This window comes from Camelus ferus, chromosome 7, assembly GCF_009834535.1.
Source record: "Camelus ferus isolate YT-003-E chromosome 7, BCGSAC_Cfer_1.0, whole genome shotgun sequence".
NCBI classification, from domain to species: Eukaryota; Metazoa; Chordata; class Mammalia; order Artiodactyla; family Camelidae; genus Camelus; species Camelus ferus.
This window is the reverse complement of record NC_045702.1, coordinates 7,432,035-7,450,511: the sequence shown is the minus strand read 5'-3', so window position 1 is coordinate 7,450,511 and position 18,477 is coordinate 7,432,035. Positions and strand designations below refer to the sequence as shown.

Below are 18,477 nucleotides of genomic sequence, written 5' to 3'. Positions count from 1 at the left end.
GTACAAACCACAGCAAATTTATTACTCAATATCCAGTGCCACATCATAGCACCACCCGGAGCCCTCACCTTCCCTCCCCACCTGGCCCCAAGGGTACACCCAAAATGGAAAAAACAAAAGTAAACCCAGATCTCTGCTCCTCCTTTGGAAGAAGGGGCCTTGGCCCTGGAAGCCCCTTTCCACAGCTCCCAGCAGGCAGGAGAGCGGACCACTCCGTGCCCAGAGAGCCGGGCTCCAGGATCCGACAACAGAGAGAACATGCAGGCAGGAGCCGGAGCAGAGGCCTGTGTCTGCCGGGGAAGAGGAGCTGGGAGGGAGGGGCACGGCCTGAGGAGTCCGGGAGTCTGGTCCTCCCGGGATGCACGCGGGAGCTTCCGGGCAGCAGGGGCCGGCCCCTGGTCGGTTAGCGCTTCGACAGCTCGTGGGACAGCCAGTCCAGACCATCGTACAAGCCTGTGCCTTGGGTGGCACAGGTGGCCTGGACGTACCACTGTGGGGAGAAGGAAAAAAAGAGGTCAGGAGCAGGGAAGAAGGGGAGATGACTTTATTTTTTGCCCCGGCCTGGGGCTCCCTCGGGAGAGGCAGGCCCTCACCGTGCGACTGCGCAAGTGCTGTAGCCCGAGCTTGTCGGTCAGCTCGCTCACGGGCATGGCGTTGGGCATGTCCTGCTTGTTGGCAAACACCAGCAGCACCGCATCCCGCAGCTCATCCTCCTGCAGCTAAGAGAGGCGAAGGGGGTGGAATCTGGGGTTCCAGGGGGGCCCCCTAGCTCCCTCTTCCCGGCTGTGTAGGGGAGCTCCCTATTTGTGGGAACAATAGAATACTGTGTTGTCTACGGCCGAACACAAGACAGAGAATTATAAATCAGCCTGAGGCTGTTTTGGCCTGAAGTCCAGAAAGGGCCTTTTTCTAACTTGAGTATTGGCCCTTGTCAAAATGACAAAAGTTTCCAAATGGAAAAGCAATAAAGTAAGAGGGTGTTTCTTTCCACCATGTATATAATTCCCCTCTCCTCACCAACTTCTCAGACCCAGGTGTGAAGATGTGAGAGAATTCAAGGGAAAAGTAAGTCCTATACCTTTTACCTGACCTCAATTCAAAACAGGGTGAGCTACTTCCTATGACTGTGTCCACAAAGAGGGACGCACATTCAAGGCCTGTGGAATTTCCTGACTCTCACACCAGCACAGAGACCCCTCTGACCCCGGGCGCTGGGTGCTCACCATCTTCTGGAGTTCGTCAGCAGATTCCTGGACCCGCTCTCGGTCATTACTGTCCACCACAAAGATGAGGCCCTGGGTGAGACAGAAGAAAGGAGGAGCAATCACTGGTGCCTGGGACATACACATTCTCATCTGGCTCTTTCTCTCTCCTGCTCATCTTTCATTGTGTCTAAACCCTTCTCATCTAGTAAACTTCCATTACAGCTCTGCAGATGTCCTAGCACAAACTGAAGACACCCTGCAAAGGATACAGCCTCTGCCCTCAGGCGAGCAGTCTAGCTACAAGATGTGCAAGGGAACAGGGAAAGACATGTGATGAGAGCTAAATCAGGCAGCGAGGATTCAGAATTCTGCTTCTCAGGAGAAGTCTAAGGTGGCCAAGTCTCAGAAGACTGAGGCCAGTGTGAAGGATGAGGAGAGGCTAGCATAAAAGCAGGGAGAAGGAGGTAAGGGTTTTTTCCTGGCCTGGGCCATCACCTCAGTCTTCCTAACCCTAATACCTCTTCCTCTGGGGTTGAGGAGCCCCAACCTGAGTGTTCTGGAAGTAGTGCCGCCACAGAGGCCGAATCTTGTCCTGGCCTCCCACGTCCCAGACTGTGAAACAGATGTTCTTGTATTCCACTGTTTCCACATTGAAGCCTGCAGATTGATTGGGAAAAATAGGAGAAAAAAGTCCTGCTAGGAAGGAACTCACGAAAACTGTGGATTCAGCAGGGACACAAAACCAGAAGGCAGCGATCAAGGCTCAAAGGAAGAGAATCCCAGAGGGCCGGCAGTCCACGGACGGGGCGGGGCTAGGTCATAACTAACCCTCCTCGGCACCACCCTGCACGTAAAGATACCCTGACCCACTTCTCAGGTAGCAGTATCTGATGTCAGGGTCAGATCCCTACCAAGAGATAAGGGCCTTGGGCAGAATGGGCAACAGATCCTGAGAAGGCCCGCCTCCGCGCTCCCGCTCCTCCCGGCCTTGCCTCCGGACTCACCTATGGTGGGGATGGTGGTGACAATCTCCCCCAACTTCAGTTTGTACAGGATTGTGGTCTTGCCCGCTGCATCCAAGCCAACTGCAACGAGAGGGACACACGAATGGAGATGGGAGCGAGGGAGCCCCCTAGAGCCCAGGGAACGGGAGAGGCCAGGACAGCTGATGGTGACGGGGGCGGAGAGCCTCCAGGTGCGCGCTGTTATCTACCTTCAGGGCCTCGGGGGCAGGCTGGGTGGTGAGCGCCAACTCTTGCCCCCCAAGCGGGCGAGAGGTGGCAGAGGACTGAGGGATAAGAGGCTCAAGAGGAGGGCCGCGCTCCTTTTAAAAGTCGTCTCCAAGGGCGGAATCCTCCCTTCTTGCCAGCCCAGCTCGGGCTGAGGGAGCTTCACCCTACCCAGGCCCGCAGCTTCTGGTCTCAGGCCCCGGGGGCGGTGCTGCAGACTGCGACCTACCCGAGAGTAGCAGACCCAGGGGGTTAGGAGCTGGGTGACTCGGGGTCAGAGACCCGGGTGAGCTGGGCTGGAGGGACGCGGGGGCGGGAGGGCTGCGCGGGGGCCGACGCTCCCGTCCCGGCCGCGCGCACGATCTGCCTCACCCATGAGGATCCGCATCTGCTTCTTCCCGAAGATCCGCGAAAAGAGCGCAGACACGGTGAGGCCCATGGCGGGGCCGGGGGGAGGGGGCGCGGGCACCGACACGGGGTGCGGGCTGGAACCGGCCGGCGGCTGGGGGATGGGGCGCAGCAGCAGAAGGAGGAGGTGCCGCCGCCGCCTCCGCGCGTCCTGGCCCGCCCTACGTCACCCCGGGCCCGCCCCCGCCATGGCTCCGCCCCACCCAGCCCTTAGCCCCGCCCCCGCCCCCCCGGGCCCTGACTCTGGGAGACACCCATGCCGAGTGAATCTCCGCAGCTTCTCCGGGTCGCGCGCCGACTTTAAAGATTGAAAGGGTCTGGGTCTCCTACTGTTTCTAGCACGCCTGTCAGGTCTGTGGCTGCTGAATCGGCAATCCGGGCCGAAGAAAGCCCACAACGCTCCATAACGGCCCTCCACCCCTATCTTCAGTGGCCGGCCCTGGGTTTTGGTTTGTTCCTTCCAGTCCGCTCTGCTCACCGGTTTACCTCTTGGTAACTAGCAGCCTCGACTGTGTGTACCACCCACCCGGGGAGGGAGCGGAAGTTCTGTGCTGATGTCTTAGCCCTCTTTTGTCCTCTCGGCTCCCAGCGAGGGACTTTGAACGTAGCAAGTGGTTCAGTGACCACAGAATCTCCAGAGGAGTGCTCCAGAGGTGGAAGAAGATGCCCGAGTGATAGCTGGCCTTCGTGGTTCCTTAAAACGCCTGTTCCATAGAGCTCCAATCAGCAGAACCTGTGAAAGAGCCCCAGTTCCGGGTGGCGGGATCGTAGACCCTACTCCTGCATAGTGGAGAACTTAACAGTTCGCCTCAATGGCCCTTGGAAACAATGCCTTTCAGTCGCACCAGGCAGCCTTTCTGAAGCTCCTTTCTCACTGCCGCAGACCTAGGAACCTAGATTTTTAATGCACAATTATCTAGGATTTTGTGATGCTCTTACCAAAGAACTTAACAAGTTATTTCCCCACTCAACTTAGCATCTGGGGGGAAATAGCAACATAGGAATTAATTTAAATTTCTTCTGTGTCAGAGACTGGGTCAATGCCAGGCACTTAACATATGCTTAAGAAATGTTGGCTGGGTTGATTGGACTAATTGGTTGCTCAGTGGAGCAGGGGCAGGCCTTTTGCCTCTTCAGGATTCCCAGTGGGCTTCTAGGATCAATTGCTTATGGACTGGACATGGTAAGGTGATCTGGGAATCAGAGACCCTTCCCTCTTCCTTCATATACTCATTTAACAATTATTTATTGAGTGTCTACTATGTGCCATTGTTGCAGGCCTCAGTTCAAATCTCAGTTCTGCCTTTTTTTTGTTGTTGTTGAGGGCTTGACTTCAACAATACTCACAACCTATCATTTTCTCATCTAGAAAAGGAGACTAGTATCTGTCCTGTCTCATGAGGTTATGGTGAAGATTAAAATGATGAGGTAATGCATCTTGAATGTTTTCTATGATGCAGCTGGATGTTATCTGGGCTACTAAGAAACTGGGTCTACTCCATCCTGACCCTCAAAGTCTGTAAAGAGACAAACTCTGGGCACTGGGTATGAGTGAGTACATGACTTTTTTACTTTTCAATCCTAGACTTGCATTCCTAAGAAGGCTTTTACAAGGTTGAAGAGCACATTTAAAAGAGTCCTGATACAATAACACAACTGGTGGTGCCCAAGTCAGGTCAATTCTACATCTTTAGCTCTTTTAATTAGCCTCTTCCCATCCCTGTTAGTGCTCTGTTTCACTACTCTCTCATTCCCATGACTGAAAATGGCCTTCTGCACTTTGGTGTCTCTACAATGTCATATGAGACTTGATGCCACTCTTGTGATGAAAATCCTTAAGTCTCTTATCACCCAAGGTCAATTTCAAATACCTTAATTGGGGTCCTCATTTATTGTGCCAGCCTCATCTACTGTCACCTCCTCCATATACTCTAAGCTACTCCTTGAAATGATTCTCAGTGTTTCCTCAGGTGAGCCAGGCTCTCTGATCCCCCTGGAGTCCTTGCAAGTTTTTCTCTCTGCCTGCAATGCTTGTTTCCCTCATCTCTAGTTAGATGGGAAATCACTACTCATCCTTAGGCGTGTTACTTAACCTCTCGGTGCCTCATGTTACTCTATCTATAAAATAGTGCTAATAATACCCATTCAGCAGGATTATTGTGAAGACTAAATAGCAAAACCCCTGTGAAGCTCCTGAAATGTAGTTGGTACTTAGGATGGACATCATGGCTATAGGGTGCCCTCTCTATATATTTGTTGAATCAACTCAGCAGAACTTAGGAAGGGTGCTAATAAGTACTACACTATACACCTACTAGGTGCCAAATGCTGTCCTAGACAGGGCTGCCATTTTCGTGATCTAAATGGGAGTCTTAATTGTTGCTCTTTAGGGACAAATGTACTGAGCCCACAAACGTTGGGGGCCTGTCCTTTACTCCGGTGTTTAGTAAAGACTCAGTGCGATGTCGCCCCGGCCCCTCCTTGATCATAGCCCTAGGGCAAGCTCAGGCGCCCTCTCGAAACCAACATCACTCATGTGTACGCTACTTTGCTTTCTCTGCTCTGATGGGGAGCAACCAGCTCTCATCCGGGCTGACTTCTCAACAGGCCGCCTCCAATCCACCAGCTGAAGTAGCCCTGCCCACCTCGCTCCCCTAGGGGCGGGACCTGAGGCGTCTTGCTGTCGTCACTTCCAGCGGACCCGGAAGCGCCGTTGTCGCGCCGCTAGAGTTAGGAAGTCGGATGGGGCTACGCTTAGCTTAAACGTTCGGCAGATCGTGCGCCGAGGGCCGTTGAGTGCTGCTGTGGCCCGGGCGAGCAGGTCTCGTGGAGCGGCTTCTGGGATAGTGCGGGCGAGCCCTGGCAGTGTGCCCCTCTGGTGCCACCGTCGCCCCGCCTCTAGGATAGGACCCAACCGCGCCCTCCAGCCGGGGGTCCTGGCGGGCGCTTCTGCCAGGCTGCCCCGCCGCCCAGCATCCGGTATAGTACAGCTGTGAGGAGTGGATGTGCTGCTGCGGGGACAACTCTGTCCCCGTCGGTTACAGCCCCCGCCAGCGGCTTCGTGACCCTCTCCCAGGCTGTCCGAACGCTGACGTGGAGCAACCCATCCTGAACCCTCATGGAGAAGTTTGGGATGAATTTCGGGGGCGGCCCAAGCAAGAAGGACCTGCTGGAGACCATTGAAACTCAGAAGAAGCAGCTCCTCCAGTACCAGGCACGTCTCAAGGATGTAGTCCGCGCCTATAAAAGCCTACTGAAAGAGAAAGAGGCACTGGAGGCCAGCATCAAGGTGCTGTCCGTATCCCACGAGGCGGATGTGGGCCTCGCAAGTGTCCAGCCTCAAGGCCTCACCTTTCCTGACTCCGTGGATGACCGATGCTCCACTCACAGCGAGGATAGCACTGGGACCGCCACCAGCTTGGATACTGCGGCCAGTCTCACCAGCACCAAGGGTGAGTTTGGGGTAGAAGATGACAGACTGGCCCGCGGACTGCCACCTCCAAAGTTCGAAGAGGCTAGCGGGTCGGAGAGTGGTGTTAGCAGTAGTAGTGGGGATGGACCGTCTGGGGGTGGGGAGGTGGACAAACGACTGCACCAGCTAAAGACTCAGTTAGCGACTTTGACCAGCTCTTTGGCTACGGTCACCCAGGAGAAGTCCCGTATGGAAGCTTCTTATCTGGCTGACAAAAAGAAGATGAAACAGGACTTAGAGGATGCCAGTAAAAAGGCAGAGGAGGAGAGGGGTCGTCTGGAGGGAGAGTTGAAGGGGCTGCAGGAGCAGATAGCAGAAACCAAAGCCCGACTTATCACGCAACAGCACGATCGGGCCCAAGAGCAGAGTGACCATGCCTTGATGCTGCGTGAGCTCCAGAAACTGCTGCAGGAGGAGAGGACTCAGCGCCAGGACTTGGAGCTCCGGTTGGAAGAGACCCGGGAAGCCCTGGCTGGGCGGGCCTATGCGGCCGGTCAGATGGAGGGGTTTGAACTGCAGACCAAGCAGCTGACCCATGAGGTGGAGGAGCTGAAAGGCGAGCTGCAGGCTCTTCGAGAGGAAAAGAATCGGCCTGACCCCCGGCTGCAGGAGCTCCAGGAAGAGGCCGCCTGCCTTAAGAGCCATTTCCAGGCTCAGTTGCAGCAGGAAATGAGGAAGGTAATTATTTTCATCATCTTCAAATATTAGTCATTTAGCCTGAAGTGGGGGAATATTAGGGTTTTGTTTTGTTTTCTTTTCTTTTCTCATCTGGTAGTTAGAACTAAATGGCAGTACTGTCGATTTTTCACGCTATTTGGAAAGTTTCACTTGTGAGTCCTGGGATACCCTTTTCTGTGTGGTGTTGACAGTGTCAAAGGAGTGTGCTTCTGACAGGGTGTGGAGTTTCTGAGTGTAGGCTGGGTTGGAGCCAGACAGCTCTGAACATCTGGGCATTGGCGTCTTACCAGCTGTGCTCTGTGAAGCAGTAGAGGGGCAGCGGTGCAGTGAAAAGTAGAGTGTATGCTTACAGGGATATGCCTGTATAGGCAGCGGTATATGCCTATAGGTGAGTGACCGAAGGGGGCAAAGAGAATTTTCTCAGACAAAATAACTTCGTGTAATTGCTTGCAGTCAGTATTTGCCTTGTCTGTGTCAACTGGGAAAAAAAAAAAAAAAGCACAACCTAGAAGTTGAGAATTAATTTTGTTGTATTTGGTGGACAAATGTGAGGACTTAGGCCTGGAGGATAGCCTCTCAGATAGCTCTCAGGGACTGCTCTGAAGAGGTAGGAGGAGCCAGGCTGTATAGGAGTTTTGCAACAAAAACCAGGTAGTCGGAACATCAGAAGATTACTGTTAATTAAAGAAAACCAGACATCTCAAGTTAATGAATTTAGCTCTTTTCTATGTATGGGAAGATGTGGAGTCTGGGCTCACTGAAATCATTCCTTTGATATGTACCTTGACTGTCTAGCGCCAGGGTCCTGCTTTTCTGTATCCTGAATCTTCAGGGTGCACAGTTGAGGGGTGGCTGCAGGGGCTGCTGGCTTGATGGCTGCAACTTCCTTTGTTTACTGATATGGAAGGCAATCCACATCTGGAATGATACACTATTTTATAGTGCCTCCTTTCAGTGTGGGGAGAGATCCAACTCAGTTTTGAACTTCTAGGAATATTGAAAGAGGGAAAGGATGTCATATGATTTCTTCATGGGATTTGGGGAAGCACATGGTTAACAAAGAACACACTTTGTTTATGAGCTTGGTGTATGAGAGGAGAAAGCAGAAACACAGAACAGCGGCAGATCTACAAAGATTCTTAATATTGTTTGGTAGTTGTATGTCTGGGAGCAGAACCTAAACAGGTTATAGGAGCTTCGGTTAGCTCCCAAATCAACAGGAGAACTCCGAGTTCCCGTTTTTACCAGGCTACCTCCATCCCGTGACCCTTTTGCTCCCCTTTCTTGCTTTCTCAGTTTGCCATCCGGCCTCATGTCTTGTCTGGCTGCATGTCCACCTGTTCCCTTGTTTTCCAGACGGCCCTTGCCGAGGATCAGCTACGCCAGCAATCACAGGTGGAAGAGCAGAGGGTGGCGGCCCTGGAGAATCAAATATCCGAGGTGTCGGAGCTGCTAGGCACGTATGAGAAAGCCAAGCAGAAGGACCAGCTGGCCATCCAGAAGCTGAAGGAGCGCATCCTGCAGCTGGACCTGGAGAACAAGACGCTGGCGCTAGCGGCCTCCAGCCGATCCCCTCTGGACAGCCATGGAGAGGATTCCAGCCTGGATGTCAACGTCCTGAAGGACAAGATGGAGAAGTTGAAGAGGCTGCTGCAGGTTGCAGCCCGGAAGAGCCAGGTGACCTTGGACGTGGAGAAGCTCTGTGACCTAGAGATGATCCCCAGCTCAGAGGCTGCCGACGGGGAAAAGGCCACTGCGCTCTACTACCAGCAGGAGCTGAAACAGCTGAAGGAGGAGTTTGAGAGGTACAAGATGCGGGCCCAGGTGGTCCTCAAGAGCAAGAACGCCAGAGATGGCAACTTGGGCAAGGAGCTGGAGGAAGCCCAGGAGCAGCTTACAGAGCTGAAGGAGAAGTACATCTCCCTGCGGCTGTCCTGCGAGGAGCTCGAGCGCCAGCACCAGCAGGAGGCCGAGGACTGGAAGCAGGAGCTGGCCCGGCTGCAGCATGCCCACCGGCAGGAGCTGGAGCGGAGCCAGCTGGACTTCAGGGACCGCACGCTGAAGCTGGAGGAGGAGCTGCACAAGCAGCGGGACCGCGCCCTGGCCGTGCTGGCTGAGAAGGACCTGGAGCTGGAGCAGCTGCGTTCGGTGGCCTTGTCCGCCGGGCTGCCGGGACGCCGAAGCCCTGTGGGTGGTGTGGGTCCTGGGGAGCCCGGTGACACGTCTTCCCCAGATAGCCTGACCCAAGCCCTGCAGCTGGCAGCGGCCAACGAGCCCACTTTCTTCCTGTACGCCGAGCAGTTGGCCCGCAAGGAGGTGGAGATCACGTCGCTGAGGAAGCAGAAACACAGGCTGGAGGTGGAGGTGCATCGGCTGCAGGATCGGCTGCTGGAGCAGGGGGAGCGGCATCGGGAGGAGGTCGCTGCCCTGCAGAGCCACATCGAAAAGAACATGAGGGACCAGAGTCGGGAGGGAGCCAACCTGGAGTATCTCAAGAACATCATCTACCGCTTCCTGACCTTGCCGGACACACTGGGCCGCCAGCAGACGCTCACAGCCATCCTGACTATCTTGCACTTCAGTCCAGAGGAGAAACAAGTAATCATGCGGCTCCCAACCAGTGGTAGTTGGTGGTCTTCAGGCAAAAGATGATGCCGTTTGCACTAACTCCTCAGATTTCTGTGCCTCTTATGTGGGAAGGGACAGGCTCTGGTTTCTCCTGCCTCTTCTCTTACATTGTCATTTCTTCACTGTGTTGAACTGGGAGGACTCCTCAGTGTGGAATGAGATTTTCTGCCAAATGCCATTAATGCTATTTTATCCATGGCCCTACAGATACTAAAAGTATTGGGTCAGCGTCTTCTGGTGGTGGTGGTGGTGGTGGTGGTGATGTGTGTGTGTGAGGGGAGGGTGGAGGGTGGAGGGGCTAGGATGGAGAGGTGTAAGAGCTGGGGAATTGAGAGTCTTTTAAAATAAGATTTTTGTTGTTGTTGGTTTTAATATCGTACCCCTAGCGCAGAGCTCAGAGTACATGTGACCCCAAAGGGAGTCCAGTTAACTTCTAAACACACACAAGAACCAGCTGTTCACTCCATGCCGTCACAATCTTAAGTCTGGTCCCCTCTTGCCCCAGTTCTCTGGGGCCATAAATCCAGGCTGGAGGGAGACCAGGAAGTTTGAAATAGTGACAGATTGTTCCCTAGTCCAGAGGGCTGAGGAGCAGTGAGTTCATCCTGGAATTGGGAAGCTTGGTCTAGGTAGGGCTGGGTATGACCTAATCAGTCTGGACAAAGCACACAGCTTGTGACCATCCTAGAGAGAGCTCCGAGCACTGGTTGGGTCTTAGGGATTTCCCGGGGGACCTGCATTTGGCCTGGCAGGGTTATAATAGACCTCTCACACTTGTTTCTGCTTGAACCTCTCTGCCCAAGGCTGGCCTGAGATTGTGAGTGAATGACTTTGCTATCTTTTCCTCAATGCTGAACTTCCATTAAGAAAAAAATTCTAGCTTCTTATAGAGAGGGGTCCGATCAGGAAACTGGTCCTGCCTAGATACAAAGAATTAGCTCCTCCTGCTCTCCTTCAGCTGTTTCTGCCTTTGTAGGGACAGGGAAGAAGAGGAAGATTTGCTGCAGAGGATTCCAGAAGGTTGCTGTGACCCTCACGGGAAAGTGGTGGAGGTTCAGCTGAGGCCGGGCTGGAGTACTTGCTGCTTGGTGGATAGCATTCTGGCCAAATTTCCACGTCCCTGCTGCCACGATGTTGGGGCGTTACTGTCACCAGGGTACTTTGCTCACTCACTTAGAGAGGTAATAGAGTTTCAGTCCATGAGCTTCATCTGACCCACACATACTACTATTAAAGGAGGGACTCAGAAAAGTTGAGCTCAAGCAGGATCACCTCCCTATTTGCTTTCCCCTATGTGTCCTTGCCGGTTGTAGAGATCTTTGGACCCTAAAGACCAAAGCTTTGCCACTGACTAATGTATCTTTCTGTTATTTCATCATAGCAATCTTGTAAGGGTTTGGGGTACAAAAGACCTTGATTAAATGTTCTGGTTGGGAGCCTGGGTGACCTGGACTATCTCCAGTAAGCAGACTTAACAGAGCAGAAGTGATGTATTTCAATGATAATAACATAAACCATGGAATCATTAAACCTGACCAACCTGACCTGTGTGCTTCCTTAATGGCATTTAGATCTGGACACAAATAGAGTGTGAATGTAAATGGTAAATGAAAGGGATGTGGAAAGGATAGTAATATTTCGTTATATCAGTCCAGAAGCTTGAATCTGGGGAGGAATACCTCAGTGCTTTAATTGCCTCAATTACAGCACAAATTTTTTAGCCTGGAATTGTGTGTATGTGTTTGTGTATAGGCAGCTATGCTGGAAAAAGCTTTCTCATGGGTTTAATGGGCCGGCTTGAAACTTCCATAATTACTGCTTTAAACTTTAGAAGTAATCTGTTTATGAGTGCTTTCTTATACTTCAGGGTTCATGGTATCCTGGAAAAGTTTCTCAGAATGTCTTGCTAAACTAAATGATCGTTATCATCATCATCTCTTAATTTTCTCACCTGATCCCCTTCAACGTAGGATACACTGTGATTGTTGTTATTGCTCAGTGGTTCGGGACAGAATAGAAAGATCCATAGTCACACGTGCTTTCCTCGGACGAATAATTCCATGCTTTGACTTTTGAGAAGATATTAAATGAGCAAAGAAGCAAGTCAGTTTCTGATTAATACTTTAACGTATTGATTTACAGAAGGCGGCGAATGCTCCCAGCTGAAGGGGAAAGACTTGGTCCCTTCCTACCCATAAGGACACAAGTTCCTTATCTCCACATCCCCTTCCCTCAGATACATCTTCCACTTACTTGACTGGTTTGCCTGTGCTAGATACTCTAAGAAAGGAAAGGGAGAGAGAGGAAGAATTTAGATCGGACATAGGAAAATAAATTTTCCTTGGGCTCTGGTCCCAGAATATCAGACAGTGCACGGGGTGTGTCGATAAGAAAATGAGACTGAACTGTACTTGTTAATTATCACGCAAATCAGGACCATCACTGAGAAGAAGAGATGGAGGGAGAAAAGGATGAGAAGGCAAGCTGATAACTCTGCAGCTTTCTGCTTTCTTCTTTTTTTGTCTGTCCTATTGGGTACCTCCGATCTGGGGCATAAACATCTGTATAATCACGCCCTTGATGTTTTAAGTCCCCATCTGTTACCCAGAGCTCTGAGGCTCTCAGCTTTGTCTTGTGAAGCTGCTGTCCCAGGGTTGTTTTTGTCTTTGTAACTTGTCAAGGGTGCCAGCACCTTGCTGAGCCATTTACACCCATTATATCATTTACTCCTCGCATGTGTTATCCCCCATTTCACAGATGAGAAATCAAAGCCTGAGAGGTTAGGTTTGCCCAAGATCATGTAACAAGTAGATGTCTGAACCAAGTCTGATTAACCCCAAAGCCAGCTTAGTTTGGGTATTTGCCCGTCTTTTTAGGACGTGGGAGGGTCAGGGCCTGTCTCCATAGCTGGCAGCTAGGGTTGGAGAGACTGATCTCTTGGCTGAGCTGGGCTGCTTCAAATGGAGAAAAAGTCTCCAGCTGTCAGTTGCAGCCAGTGCTACATTATAGAGCTGAACAGGCAACACTGGTTTTTCACAAGAGCCCTGGAGCTCTCTGCTCTGTCCCCCAGGTTCCAGATGACTGTTAATTTTGAAACTGGTATCATTCTAACAAAACGAGAGGTGGGTATCAGCTATTACTATAGGTTGTTCCAACCATAACTTTCAGTAAAGCTGGGAAACAGCTTTGGGAATTGGAAGTAGAATCCTAAAGAATGGGTTACTTTGCCCAGTCTTCAGCCTCCTTGACTCTCTCCTCTCCAGTCTCTTCCCCTGCTTCTCCCAGGCAGCCTATTTACCTCCGATTGATGGTTTTGGGAGCAAGGAACTAGATTGACATTCTGGGTTGGAATCTCAGTCCAATGTCCTGCCAGCTCTGTAACCTTGATAAATAGCATAATCTCTCTGAACTTAATTTTCTTATCGTGGGAATAATGATACCTGTTTTAGGGTTATGTTCTCAGATTAAAAACAAATTAAGTACATAAAGAACCACTGCAGTATTTGAAATAAAGTAGGTACTAAAACACACTAATTTCTTTTTTTTTTCCCCAAGAATTGACAGAATTGGCAGACTGAGCTCTTCTGGATTTAAGTCCGGTGTTTCTTAGCCACAACTGTTGCTGTAAACAAAAGGAAAAATAACCACTGTCTTTTATCAGGTGCCTGGTAGGAAGCTGGAGGCTAGCATTTTCCCTACATTATTTTACTTAATCCTTGCAACCGTCTTGTGAAGAAAATCTGTTTTGCAAATGAGGAAATGGAGGCTTTACAGGATGAATTGCCCAAGGCCCAGAGTCAGTGATGGCAGGACTGGGATTCAAACACATTAATCTGAACCAAGTGGCCCAGCTCTCTGCTGTCTGTGCTGTCTCCCAGCAGAGGGCAACGTGGAATCCTGAGAGCGTGGGGCTCCAGGAATTCAGGGGCTGTGTTTCTGGCTTGGGATGGGGTTGGAGGGATCCTTGTGCAGGTGGTCGTCTCTTCAGTGGCAACCAACTGCCCTATAAGTTCTCCAAAGCCTCATTCTTTTGTAACAGCAGAGCTCTTTCACATGGAAAATTGTGAAATGGACTTTTGGTTACCAGTCAGTTTTATGTGAGTTTGAGTAGTGCCAGCCTGTGTTTCCTGGGGCCCAGATCTCCTGAATAACCTAAATAGCAAAGGTTCTGACAAACCCACAGGGCAGGGAGCCCACAAGAGTGAAGGCCGCTTGGAGGCCAGTGACCCTCATGAGTAGGAAACCCTGTTCCTTGACTTCAGCAAGGAGACCATCTCTGGTTCATTGTAAATTCATCTATCCCTGTGGGCTACCTCCGAGGGACCAAACATTCTCTTTCGTATCTGAGAGAATGAGTCTGAAGACTGACACCACTTTATCTGAATATGAGTTTTTAAATGCAGATTACATGCAAATTTTTTATGAGGCGAGGCTGTGCTGCCCATACAGCCAAATTATTTTGGGGGTTAGTGTTCACAGCAGAGTCTGTTATCTTTCTCTTAGTTCAATGGCTGTCAGTTTTCAAAAATGAAGCCACCTTTGGGTGGGCATCCTTGTCGAGCATCATGTATTGTCCACTGGAATGTCTGCCAAAATTGGAGCCTTAGCCAGCTGAGGGGAGATTTGGAGGAGTCTGGAGGCCAAGCCTGTTTGTGTTGGTTTTGAACACCTACATTGGATCACCTGGTCAGTTTATGTTTCCCAAACCTAGGATCCTTAGGTACACGGTTTCCTCTACCTTCGAAGTCCCTCCTCTCCCCACCCACCCCATTGCAGCCCTCTGCAGTATGGTCCTGTCCTTTCAGACTCAGCTGCAACATCACTCCCTCTAGGCTGATTTTTCTGACACCCAGGGATGCCCAGGTACTTCCCAGAGGTACTTCAGCACTTCATTCCTACAATCTTGGCACAGTCATTTCTTGTACTTTCATTTTAATATTTACTTCTCTGTTTCCTTGACAACTTTCTAAACTCCTCAAGGTCATGTCCCAGGCCCCACTCATCTTTGTGCTCTCAGGACTTGTCATAACTTGACACATACTAAGTGCTCAATAAATAGCTGAAAGAATGAACATGAGATGGAAGATACCAATCTTGCACGCTCAGAGCGAGAGATTTAGTGTTTCCCGGTGTTGCTTTCCCCTACTGTGCTGTTTTCCCACTAGTTTTCTCTTTGGCCATTTCAGTGGATGTGCTGTTTCTCTAGGTCTCTGGGAATATGACTTGAGTTGACTCTAGGTAAAATAGCCTCTTTCGGTTGTTAGAGGAGTTCGGGAGCTAGGCCTGGTCCCATCAGGGAATCCTCTCCAGAGCTATGAGGAAGATCACTGAGAAAAGGAGGATACAGGATGTGGCAGGTGCTCAAAGGCTCAGGCGCCAAGGCAAACCGTGGGCCTCAGGTCTTGCTGCAGCTGAGCACCCCTGCAGGAAGCTTCTGGCCATGTGCCCCTATATTTAACGGACCCCTGTACTTGAGGGGTTTGTAGAATAGGCACCTCCATTACCTTATTTCTCAAGGAGACTCTGAGGAAGTCTTCAGGACTGAGGCCAAGGGACGGTGGGAACCGCAGGCAGCCGCTCTCTTGATGTCTGAGTCTTCCCTCTCCTCTCCTGCTGCTGTTCCTGGGTCTCTTAAAGAGATGCAAGAAGGGAAAAGGAAGAGATCCAGGAGAATGGTGCTGTTGATGCAGCCAACTAAGGATAACTTACCCAGGAACCCCCACCCATAGGTGCTAGTGTTTATGAACCTAAATTTTAACCTACTTCCAGGGGCAGCCTGGAACATTGAAGTTATATCACTATGTGCTCAATTCAGCAAACATATAATGAACTTCTACTTTATCCCAGGCATTGTGCTGAGCACTAGAAATATACTGTATCAATGCTTAGCACAGGATATAGGCTCAAAGATTAATGACTGTAACTCAGTGTGACAAGTGCTATAATGGAGGCGTAGAAGGGAAAGACAGGACATTGAACTCAGTCTGCAAGGAATCAGGGAACTAAAGTGAAAGTGACACTTACATGGAGCTTTGCAAGACTAGGACTGACTGGCATTAGCCACATGGACGGGCAGCGGTGGTGAGGATGGGCGTGGGGACATGTAGCAGATACAGCAGATTAGCTCATTCAGCACTCCTTCTGTCTTCCTTTTGATTCAGTCTTCCCGAACTGCAGAGACAAGAAAGCTAAAATCAATGTTTGTCAGTTTCTTTTGCAACTAGGATTCCAGAGGGACTTGAGGCTCTCCCTGAGACTGGAATTAGGAGGTGAGTCTAGTGGGTGGCATGCACAGCTTCTGTTTTTCTGCCACGGCTCTAACAGACACACGTGGCTCTAGAGCCAGCAGGTTCTATGTCCTCCTGTCCCCAGATCCTGGCAAAGGGGGTGTGACTCCTAGGTTCCAACCTGAGCAACCAGGAGGGGAATGGTGCCCGGCTCAGAGAAGAAAGGAGATGACTTCAGGGTGAAGGGTATTACGTTCAGGGCACACTTGGGTAAAGATGTCTAAAAAGTTAGAGAACTCAAACTTTTTTTTTAACAGGAGAAAATCAAAGTTTAATAACATGTATACACAGGAAAGACCCAGGAAAACAGAATAACTCCTCAAACATTTCTTTTTTTAATGTAGTATTTCTTTGGTGAATTTACACGTGAGGTCATTTACAAAAGACAAGATGCAGACAGATGCAGCTTTCAGTGCATTTTCAAATATTTCTCAGAACGGGCAATAAATAGTCCATGAGGATTTGGAGGATAGTATTGAATGGCACATGCTTTGGTTTATGTTGTGGGTTTTTCTTCCCAACCCCAAAGGGCAGGAAGGGAGAAAAGTAGAGGAAAATATCACTGTTAATGTAATGATGCAGGTAAAAACTTTTTAAAGTCAGAGGTTATTCAGAGACATAGAACATTTCTGTATTCAGCGGTTATCATAGTAGGTGTATAATTTAAGAACTAAAATGCAGAGCTCTCAAGCTTTCCATTATCCAAGACATCTTAAACTATGTTAGCTGCTTCCACTAATTAATTGGAGGTCCCCTCAACTGTCATAGAGTTTGGGAACTCAAGAGCCCAGTGTGGAGTAGAGAGAAAGATTTGGGTGTCTGCGGTGTGACACAGGCATCGTGTGCATACGATTACTCAGGGGGATGTGTAGAGTTTGAAGTGAAGTGGGCTGACAGTGGCGCTTACCCACTTTAAGAAGACCTTTTTGGAAATAATTTCATATTTACTGAAAAGTTTCCAGAACAATACAAAGGACAATCATATATTCTTTACCTAGACTCATTTGTTGTTCAAATTGTGTTCTATTTGCTTTATCCTTTGCTCTCTCTCTCTATACACACACATATATATATATTTTTCTGGGTCATTTGACAATAAACTGCATACATCATGGCCCTTTACTCTTTACCTGTGACTGTTTCCTAAGAGCAAGGATATTGTCTTATGTAACTACAATGTAGTTATCATCTTCAGTTAATTTAAAGTCTGTACAATTCTATAATCTAATCCACCATCTGCATTCCAATTTGTCAGTTAACCCAGTAATATCCTTTATAGGATTTACCCTCTAATAGAGGATCCTGTCCAGGATCACATATTGCATTTAGTGGTCATGTCTCTCTTGTCTCCTTTAATTTGGAATAGTTCCTCACCTTTTCATTGTCTGTTATGACAGTGACATTTTAAGAGAATACAGCCTTCCCCCACTTTTTAAAATAGAAGGTTCCTCATTTTGAGTGTGGCTGACATTTCTTCATGATTAAATTCCGATTATGCATTCCCTGCCAGAATGTTGTGTCTGTGATGCTGTGATTGTCAACTGAAAGAAAAACATATAACATAAGAACTGTAAGTTTAAGATTTATTCAGGGTCTTACTGAGAACTGTAGCCCAGGAGACAGCCTTTCAATGGCTCTGAGGGGACTGATCTAAAGGGAGAGGGGAGAAGCCAGTGTATTTATGATTTTTGGTTGGGGACAATGTGTGATCAAGCGTACCCCTTGGTAAAAGGTGACTGCTAGTCATGAGGAATAGATATCTCAGTTATTGATTTTAGTGCTTTACTGTGTTTGGGAAGATGCAAGAATCTGGGTTCAAAAAGACTTCCTGAGATACACATCTCATTGTCAAAGAGACCTGTTTTTCCAAAGCACAGAGCACTTCATCTGTTTTTCATCCTGAATCCCTCCGAGGGTGTCACTGACTACAGGGGCTAGTGACTTAAACCTTGTACAACTGGATGGTGAGCAACATTCTTTGTTGCTCTTCTCAGGGTATCACTCCCAGAGGCAAATTGCCATCTGTTCCTCATTGGTGACATTAATTTTTTTAATTGAAGTATAGTTGATTTACAATGTTGTGTTAGTTTCTGGTGTACAGCATAGTGATTCAGGTACATCTGTATGTATACATAGTCTTTTTCATTACATGTTACTAAAAGCCATTGAATGTAGTTCCCTGTGCTCTACAGTAGGACCTTGTTGTTTATCTATTTCATATGCACAAATCCCAAACTCCCAGTTTATCCCTCCCTCCCCTGTTTCCCCCCTGGTAACCTTAAGTTTATTTTCCATGTCTATGAGTCTCTTTCTGTTTTCTAAATAAATTCATTTGTGTCATTTTTTTAAGATTCCACATATAAGTGATATCATGTGATATTTGTCTTTCTCTGACTGACTGACTTCACTTAGTATGATAATCTCTAGGTCCATCCATATTGCTGCATATGACATTATTTCATTCCTTTTTATGGCTGAGTAGTATTCCATTGTATATAGATATCACAACTTCTTTATCCATTGATCTGTCAATGGACATTTAGGTTGCTTCCATACCTTGGCTGTTGTAA

The 18,477-nt window shown here is 49.2% G+C and overlaps 2 protein-coding genes across 2 annotated transcripts; one reads left to right on the top strand and one right to left on the bottom strand.

Annotated features, from left to right (window-relative positions):
* Position 1: 1 nt before the first annotated feature.
* On the bottom strand, positions 2–3,010 carry ARF5 (ADP ribosylation factor 5). The gene is made up of 6 exons (XM_032483277.1): positions 2,807–3,010; positions 2,210–2,290; positions 1,753–1,862; positions 1,224–1,295; positions 594–719; positions 2–490 (listed from the first exon to the last, which is right to left on the bottom strand). Exons 1-6 carry the CDS (start codon positions 2,871–2,873, stop codon positions 404–406), a joined length of 543 nt encoding a protein of 180 aa, XP_032339168.1. The 5' UTR covers positions 2,874–3,010; the 3' UTR covers positions 2–403.
* A 2,523-nt stretch (positions 3,011–5,533) lies between these two features.
* Positions 5,534–17,472, top strand: GCC1 (GRIP and coiled-coil domain containing 1). The gene is made up of 2 exons (XM_006184741.3): positions 5,534–6,992; positions 8,349–17,472. The coding sequence occupies exons 1-2, from the start codon at positions 5,961–5,963 to the stop codon at positions 9,642–9,644; spliced, it is 2,328 nt and encodes a 775-aa protein (XP_006184803.1). The 5' UTR covers positions 5,534–5,960; the 3' UTR covers positions 9,645–17,472.
* The last annotated feature ends 1,005 nt before the right edge of the window (positions 17,473–18,477 follow it).